The sequence below is a fragment of the Patagioenas fasciata genome, chromosome 2 (assembly GCF_037038585.1).
Source record: "Patagioenas fasciata isolate bPatFas1 chromosome 2, bPatFas1.hap1, whole genome shotgun sequence".
NCBI lineage: Eukaryota > Metazoa > Chordata > Aves > Columbiformes > Columbidae > Patagioenas > Patagioenas fasciata.
Genome location: NC_092521.1, coordinates 121063314 through 121072470, shown reverse-complemented (window position 1 = coordinate 121072470; position 9157 = coordinate 121063314). Strand labels below are relative to the sequence as shown.

The following is a 9157-nucleotide window of genomic DNA, read 5'->3' as shown; positions in this document are numbered from 1 at the left end:
ATGAAAGATGCCTCTGTCCTGCTGGAGAAGGGCAGTTACAGGTAAGAACCCCCACAAACCTCATCATCTGCCTGGCTGTGCCTTGGGAATAGATCCAAATGTTCTAGTTTTGAACATGAGCGATCATTCCACCACACCACTGTCACCTCTGCTCACTTGTTTCTCAAAGCCTGTCTCATTCCCATAGTGCTCTGTTGGCACCGTGCAGCCCAGCCTATGGCTCTGGTTAAACTTTGACATTCCACCAGGTTGCGGCTGCTGAAACCAGCCCCTCTTATCCCCTCAGAAAAGTCTTTGTGAACCTGGTGCCCCTTGCTGTGGGGCCTCACGGATGTAAGCTCTGGTTCAGACAGGCAATAGTCACTGGGGGAGCACAGCTGGCTTCTGCCACAACCCAAGACAAGAGGAACAGCAGGAGGTTTTTCCTGGGGAACCAAGCGGCAGAGGAAGCATCAGAGACGCCCAGCAGCTGTGCCCAGCGCACGGCCACCAAGGGCAGGGACAGTCCCCTGGGCCTCCTGGGCACCGGGACTGCCTCGGGGCCAGCAGTAGCCCTAAGGCTTCCTGCAAAGGGTGCTGGGCGGGGCTGTGGTGGGCGGGGCTGTGGTGGGCAGGGCTGCACATGTTTGGCTCTGTCATCCCCATGTCACTGGGCCACCACCCAGCAACGCTGAGGTCACAATGCTCCGGGGCAGTAGAGGAGGGCACAGCCTCGCTCTGCCAGAGCTGGGCTGGGGGCAGCCCGCAGACAAGCAAGAAGTCCTTGAGGAGCTGGTGGCACCTCTTGATGGGGACAGATGGAGGAAGTCCTGGAAGAGGCTGCTGGAGGTTCTCCACTGCAAGGCCAGCTCCTGGCAGGGCCACCTTCCAAGCTTATTTGGGGGACAGAAATCCTTGTGGGCTGCCTAGTAGTGGCAAGACCAAGGGAATGCTTTCTTGAGGAGCACTGCAGAGCTCAGCATCCTCATCCCTCGGGAAGGCAGAGTCAGCAGCCATAAGAAGTGGGAGCTCTTGGAAGCCCCTGAGAGGGCTTCAGGTCAAGGGAGAATAGAGCTTGGGCATCTCCTGGGCAGCACGACCAGCCTGTGGGCCAAGGAGCCAGGTCTTGCTCCCATGCTCAGGGAACAGCCGATCGCCAGCACTGGGGTCAGGAAGGAATTTTTTCCCCCGGGGCAGATTGGCCCTGGTCCCCGGGGGTTTTTTGCCTTCCTCTGCAGCATGGAGCATGACCACTTTGCAGAGCTCCTCTGGTCCCTTTTGGCTCGGTTCCTGCCTGCTGCTCATGCACCACGAAGATGGCCTCTCGTGTCCTGCAGCTGGGGGAGGAAGGCTTTTTTTCCCCCACGTGACTGTAAAGTGTCTCCGTGGGGTTTTTTGCCTTCCTCTGCAGCAGTGAGCACGGCTCCTCGGCCCTGGGCCACCTTTGGGCCGTTGTGGCTGGGTTCCTGCTGCTCCTGCTCCACGAAGGTGGCCCTCGTGCCCCGCATCCGGGGGGAGGAACTTCTTGGACTCCCAGGTTGAGCCCCCAGGGTGCTCCCGGGGTCCACCATGGCCTCCCAGGTTGAGCTCCGAGGGTGCTCCCAGACGTCCTCCACGGACTACCAGGTTGAGCCCCGAGGCTGCTCCCGGGGTCCATCAAAGCCGCCCAGGTTTGAGCTCCAAGGGTGCTCCCGGGGGTCTCCACGGCCTCCCAGGGCGGGCCCCGAGGGTGCTCCCGGGTGTTGCTTCTCAACCTCTGTCGCATTGAGCACAGCCCCTGTTCAGGGCTCCTCTGAGCCCTTTGCCCTCAGTTCCTGCCCAACTCCAAAGGTCCGCTTGTCATTGCTGCGTGTCACGCTTTGGAAAAGAACCCATGGTACCACTCAACTTCTCTTCTTCTTCTTCTTTTGTGTGTGGTGGGTTCTGATCCTCATTCTTCACGTTCTGATTCTTCAGGGAATAGGACGGCTTGGCCTGTCTTCCTGCTGTTGCTCTTACAGCTCTGTGACTTGCCTTTGCCAGGCTGCAAAAAAATAAAGCACAATGCTGTTTCCACTTGTATCCTTTGTGTTCTGTGTCCTTGAAATTGGAGCTAAAAGCCTTGTGGCATTTCAGTCAAATAGTCACACCTTTATTCGACTCATTTGAAGGTGCAGAAGAGAACAGCGCAGTCTAGCGCAGCATCGTTGTGCTCTCCCAGGCCTCGATATCTGCACGACGAGCTCTGAGCCAGGCCTGAGGGCTCCAGCCAGGAGAGCGTTCTCCAGCAACCCAGCTGCATTTGTAACATCACCCACTCCCAACACCTCTGCAGTGTTACAAGATTGCATCCTTCAACAAATGAGCCCGGGATAGAAACCCTGGAAATGTTGTTGGAATGTTCCTGTCGTTAAAGGAAAGTGAATCAGAAACGGAGTTTTCTTCCAACTCACTTTAAAAGAAGTATTACTTTGGTAGGAAATGTTTGTCTTTTCAGTTAAATTTGTGTTTTCCTCAAATAAATAGATAAATAAATAAATTAAAATAAAATAAATTAAAATAAAATAAAATAAAATAAAATAAAATAAAATAAAATAATAAAATTGTTGAAAGTTTTGGAAAGTAATGGGCACTCTGGACTGTTTTCCTGTCTGCAATATTCGAAACTGAGAGACAATTCAGGTGTTTAGAGACTCATGATGTTTGGAAAGAAACCAAGAAATGCCAGACTTGGTGGCTTGGAAACTGCTTGGCTGGACAGAGCTTGAGAGGAGGAGAAATGCACGAAGAAAAGCAACTGCATGTTTTCAAGATGTGATCTACCAAAATGAGAGTTTTGGTGTTACTACAGAATAAAATTCACTGTTACCGTTTGCTGAAGTCTCCCTTTCCTTGCAGGTTCCTGCAGTGTTGTCTGGTCTCCCAGCTGCTGTTTGCAATAACTCCTCACAATGCTATTATTCCCTTGGTATAATAATTTTGCTATGGTTTTTTTTCCAAGTCTCCCTGATATTGGTAGCATTCTAGTTTAGTACAAATATTTCCTAGGTATTATTTTCTATGCATTGTTTTTAACTGTTAACTGCTGCAAAAGTTGCTCCAGAGATACCTGTGTCTTTGGGTGAGCACCTGCTCTTCAGGATGTCAAAAATGCATTCTGTTTCTTATTAATGCACCTATTCAGAAATTCTGTGAATTATGCGAGGCAAAATAACCTCCTTTTTCAGTTCAGGGAATTCCTTAGGTGTGACAACCAGCTGCTGAAGCAGACCCAGGAGCCACAGGGGGGGTTACCTGGGGTGCAGAAAGGAAATGCAAGCAGAAGACCCTTTGGAGCCCGCAGGCAGGACCGGCTGTGAGGGTGCTGTCTGGTCAGAGTCCCCAGTTTTGCACAGGTGGGGATCCCTGGCTGCTCACAAGCGTGGGGCTCGCTGCCCTGCTTTGTGCCCAGGCTGGGCACTATCTCCCCACTTCTCTCCGTGCTGGCAGGCAATACCTGACTCAGGCTGCTTCTGCCATGCTTGGGAGTGACCCGTTCCCTTTCCACACTCTGGGGCTGGGCTGCTCTGATGCTTTCTCCTGCTTAGGATCATCTTCTGCTCCGTTTAGGGGACTTTCCTTGTCCCCTCCCGAATGAATGCCCGGCTCACCACACAGCAGGGAATGCTCTGTTTATTCAATGTTTCGTGGATGTCAGCAGAACTTTCAAATGCACTTCACAATATCAAGTAAATAAGCCAGCAAGGTGAAATATGTTGGTGGTGTTGCTCTTTCAGTTTTAGCACTGTTGACTGTTCACTACAAACACGTGGGTTTGGTGTGTAACTCAGTCCTTTCAAGTGGATACACCATGAATATAGCTGAACAAGACTTACTTGTGGTGTTAGTAATGATGGGGAAGTTTCAGCAGACCCTTTTAGCACTGGCCATTGAGCCCTGGGTGTGTTTGTTTTCTTTTGGAGAACAAGTGATTTTTGGAACTCTGTAGCTTGTGTATTTCACTTTTCTTGCATTGATCCAGTCCGAGGTACCTCATCACTTTTTGCATCTGCCTTATCAGCACACAGAAGTTTGGTTTTCCCTTTTTTTGTGTAAAATGCAAAGAATTTCTTTTTTTTAATTTAGTACCTCATCCTGGGAAGTGCATGTCACAAACCAACTCCACCTTCACCTTCACCACCTGCCGCATTCTGCACCCTTCTGATGAACTCACACGAGTCACACCAAGGTAAGGGTTTCCCGTGGTGGCAAAACCTTCGGCTCTGTCAGTGTTTTTCCTGCAGGGAAATACTAAGTAGTGGCATAAGCAAAAGCGTTAGCCACATTAGTGAATTACACCCCCAAATATTCCTCCCATTTTGCGTTACTTCAACCTGATTTTATTTGAGGGCCATGTGCAAAGCTTTAGGAAGCCAACCAAAATATCTGAAATTTTGTCTTGCGGGATCAGACATAACTAAGTTAGCTTCCAAATCCAAACTACCCTTGGTCCAAAACTAGTTGTAGTTCTCATGTGTGAATGCACAGAATATGGTTTGTCACAAAAAATATGAGATTTTTCCAGGGAAGACAAAATCTTTATCTTTGGTACAGAACAAGAAGGGATGTGCAGGTAAAGAAATCCAGGAAGTACATGAGGAATGGAGGAAGAAATACGCCTTAATCCAAAGGAGGGAGCCATCTACTTTGTTCCTTGGTGGAATTGTTGAAAATGAGTTCATAGTAGCAAGGCTGAAACTGATGAACTGGCTTACTAGTAGCAGTTGGCAGTAGCAGTAGCCTCTAACCCAGGGGATGCTCTAACCTGACTACGTTTCATGCAGCTACATGAGGTGCTCCTTGATTTGTTTCTTTTCTCAATCGAACTCTGAAACTGTCACTGGGCTGAGTTGCTGGGGCCAATTTGAGTCTGTTTCTGTGGTGTGTCCAGGCTGCTCTGCAGTGTTGATCAGTTTGATGGGGAAAATATTTCCCAGTTACAGCAATACCAAAATGATCAAATAAGGAAAAAAAGCAACACCTAGATAACTGCTTTCTTGCCGGGGTGCCCTTTGTTGTTGTTGTTTTAAATTGTGCTGTAGTGTGTACCAGTGCTGACAAATTAGTGGAAATATTAATCTAAATATCTGTGCAGCTGAAATCTGGAGCTGGAGAGAATGAAGTTGTTGGAGTTGTTAAGCCATTGGAATGCTGTAGTTTTCATCTTGTGACTAGGACATCTTAGAAGCCTGATAATTAACACCCTGTGGCTGGGTTTCTAAAATGTGCTTAGCCATAGTCTGTAGAAAGTCAGTTCACACAGTAAGTTCTCTTAATTTTTCCTCCCTCATGCTCTTCAAGACTTCTGAACTTCTGTGCTTAGCCAGTGTGGGAGATGCAAATCAGTGGCTGTCACTGCTCTTTAGTTTTGCCATGAGCTGAAATCAGAGCTCTGAAGGTCCAGCTTTAATCGATGCTTAAGAGAAGAACTGAGATCTAACGTCTCCTTTCTGCTCAGCCTTGTCTTCAGAGTGTGTGTCTGTGTGCTGCTGCAGTGGCATGTGTGACCTGCTGAGCTCTTCTACGAGGAGCCCTTCTCCTCTGCCACAGATTCAGTCTGGGCAGAATGCAGAGGACCTGAGGAGAACTTGCTTAGCACACCTACCACATGCACTGACAGCCACAGCACACTGGAGGGTGCAAGAAGATCATTTCCAGAGCCACTTAGCAAGGCTGCTTTTCCAATTACACCACTCTTAATCCTAGTTTTCTCAAACACGTGTTTCTGTGCAGATCACAGATGGCTATATATGGGATTACTCTTGTTGAATTGCAACTGCAGGGTAAAAATTCTTGGGCAGTTTCACTTGTTTTTGGTGGAAGTTGTTCTGCATTTCTCTAGAGACCATATTGGCGAGATCCTATTTAGCCATGGAAAGAATACATGACTTGAGACTTCATAACATCAGGCTAATATTTCCTTAATTAAAGATGTGCCTTAAAGTACTGCTGATTTCTAGAAGACCACTGGACAAATGTTTAGAGTGTTACGTTAGCTCCTGTCAGCTGCGTGCTGTATACCCTTAGACAAAGTTTGAAACTCATCAGAAACTGGTTCAGAACAAAACATTCCAGGATGTCTAAGTGAGTCTTGGCTTTCCAGAGTTCATTGATGTAAGGTGAAATGGGACTGCAAATTCCAGTCAAGACATCATTTAGGCCCTTTTGTCCTTATGGGCACAAAGGATACAGTTTATTCATTGGGGTCTCAGTGTGGCTTTTTGGTGCATTTCTTGGTACAGAGAATCCAACGTAAGTTTAGAGTTGCATAGATAAACATGCTGTAGCTGGTCTGACCTATAAGGAACAAGTTTTCTAAGGTTGCCACTGCAGTGCCAGAAACACTCAAAGCTCAGTGTCCATGAGATCTCATATTGTGGCACAAGGGATTTGGCACATCCTCTTTGTGTTTGCAATTCTTTGGAAGTAGGTGCTGTGTTGAAACTGTCTTCATTCAAATGATCAGCTTATGGGAAGAGAATAGTCAGAATTAATGTTATTTGATACACCTCAAGAAGTCCCAGCCTCTAATAACTAGCAGTAGTGTGCTTAAGGAAACAAAATGCAGTAGGTAGGCACTAAACATAAGTATGTAATGCCTGCCACTTGTAAATGTGCAGATTATTGCCCATTTAATATTTTCTTGTCAGCTGCCTGTACAGAGTTTATTTTGAGAAGAAAGAACTAGAATTGGAGAGCAATTTAGCCACGTTTCAAACTATAGAAAATTATGTTTTACCTAATTAACAGTAGGATGGCACTTTGTACTATTTGGTTTGCTGCTAAATTATCAGTAACCTGTTGACCAATTAACAACCAAGAGCTTGACTGTATTTTCTCGTTTCTTTGGATGATTACTCACACCACTGCACGTCTCCATCAAAAGACAGATTCCCCCATCCCTTTCCCCATAAATGAAAGCCAATACAAGAGAAGAAGAAGGGTTTGACCTTACAGAAGTGCGTGTTGGTGACCGTGGCAGCTTCCAGCAGCTTTGCTACAACTGGTTTTGTAGCAAATAGGTTCCCCTCCTCCCTTGCTGCTCTCTCTGCTGTCACCCAGCACCACTAGAAGGACTAGTGGTTTTGTGTGCTCACAAGTGACACTAAAAAGTAAATCTTGCTTATACTTTGCTTATACCATCCGTGAAATTTCTCCCCGGTTTCCTTGTCTCGTGGAAGCCACTGGGAGTTGTGACAACCCAGTAGATCAAGGAGGAAAACAGAAGGTGTTGATCACAAACCTGTCCATGTAATAGTTTCTCAGAAGAAATGTGATGGTGTTGGGGAATGCACTAATCCCATGAGACTGGGGGGTGAAGTATCCAAAGCAGAGAGATGAGTTTTGTAAGAGACGGTGTTTTTTGCACGTGTCATCACGTTTCCGAGGACCTGGGAGCTGTGAGTTTTCTCTCAAAATGGACAGAAGACCCTGTTCAGGGTTAAAAAATCTGGTTTGTAATACGTTTTCATTCCCTAGTGTAGAGAATAATTTGCCTGCTCTTTTGTTTTCAGCCTTAACGCAGCACCTGCTCCAGCTTGTGGCAGCATTGGCAATTTGAAAGGCACCCCAGTGGCTACTCCCTGTACTCCTCGGCGTCTGAGCTTGGCCGAATCCTTCACTAACCTCCGGGAATCCACAACGACGATGAGCACGTCTCTGGGGCTGGTGTGGCTGCTGAAGGAAAGGGGCATCTCAGCAGCAGTGTACAATCCGCAGAGCTGGGACAGAGCCAGCAAAGGCACCCTCCTGAACGCATACCCCCCTAAAATGGCGATCATTCCTTCCACTCCACCCAACTCACCTATGCAGACACCTTCTTCCTCCCCTCCATCTTTTGAGTTCCAGTGCACCAGCCCACCTTACGACAACTTCTTGGCTTCGAAGCCTGCTAGTTCAATCTTGAAAGAGGTGAGGAACAAAAAGAACATCAGGAACAGTGAGAGCCAGACTGACGTGTCTGTTTCCAACCTTAATCTCGTGGACAAAGTCAAGAGGTTTGGTATCGCCAAAGTCGTGAGTGCAGGGCAAACGTCAGCTCCTCCTTTAACTGATGACCAGGGACCTCTTCTCTGTGGGGCACAAGGACCAGTGAGGGCCCTTGTTCCTGGAGGCCTGGCGCCAGACGGTCTCCCTTTGGGCTGCCCCGCCGTGACCAGTGCCATCCAGCTGAACACTGGCATCCGAAGGAATCGGAGCTTCCCCACCATGGTGGGTTCCAGCATGCAGATGAAAGGCCCGACGTCTCTCACTTCGGGGATCCTCATGGGAACCAAGCTCCCGAAGCTAACTAGCTTACGATGAAGGACTTTATTTTTACAGCTAGTCTTTTTAAATAAAAGTACTCGGGGTTCTTTCTCCGATCCTCTTTCCTTTCCCCACCATCCCTTCATTGCCTCTTGAGTTTGACAAATCAACTTTGTGCCTAATGGGAGAAAAGTGTAAACTTTGTATAAAATCTGTAAATATGTACCAGATCTATTGTGACTAATTGGATTATTTTCCTGTTCAATTGAGTGCAAAAGGCTCTGTGTTATGATTTCTGTAGTAAGGATAACTTGCTAACCTTCTCAAAAGGTTTTCTTTAAGATGCACTGAAAAAAATAACAAAACCAACAAAAAGTAACTTGACTAGGAAGACATGAACTCTGTAGCTAGCCTAACTTGAGTTGAAGGTGCATGGGAAGCTATCGAATGTGTTTTGTGAGACCTCACATGGCATCACTTGAAGCATGGGAGCGCTTGTGCTTCGTCAAATGCTGAAAAAACCACTCGGTTTAACATGCGGTAGTTCTAGTTTTGCTTCTGTAGGTACGTTGAGCTGAGTTATTGGAGTGCCTGGCTGTTATACCTGAATGGATGAAACTTTTTTGTTTTTCTTTTCCTGTTTTGTATTCTCCTCCTTCTGGAGGTGCTAAACTTGAACTAATGCTGTGCGGAGGTCAGCAGGCCTACTGGGTACCTGGAATATTGACATATTCCTCCCACCGCCGTTTCATTTGGCACGCTTGCACCCTGTGCGACTTCTTTTTTGTTTTGTTTGTTTTTAGCGATGCTGCACTGGATTGTGGAAGGGAAGATGCTTTACTCTGTGTTGCTGCCACTGGAACAGGCTTTGTCAGTGCCCCCCGAAGAAAACAGTTTTCACAACTCATGCAGT

The 9157-nt window shown here is 47.3% G+C and overlaps 1 protein-coding gene across 1 annotated transcript; it reads left to right on the top strand.

Annotated features, from left to right (window-relative positions):
- LOC136097747 (trafficking kinesin-binding protein 1-like) lies at positions 1–8301 on the top strand. The gene is made up of 5 exons (XM_071805508.1): positions 1–41; positions 287–333; positions 1391–1516; positions 4084–4186; positions 7512–8301. The coding sequence occupies exons 1-5, from the start codon at positions 1–3 to the stop codon at positions 8299–8301; spliced, it is 1107 nt and encodes a 368-aa protein (XP_071661609.1).
- The last annotated feature ends 856 nt before the right edge of the window (positions 8302–9157 follow it).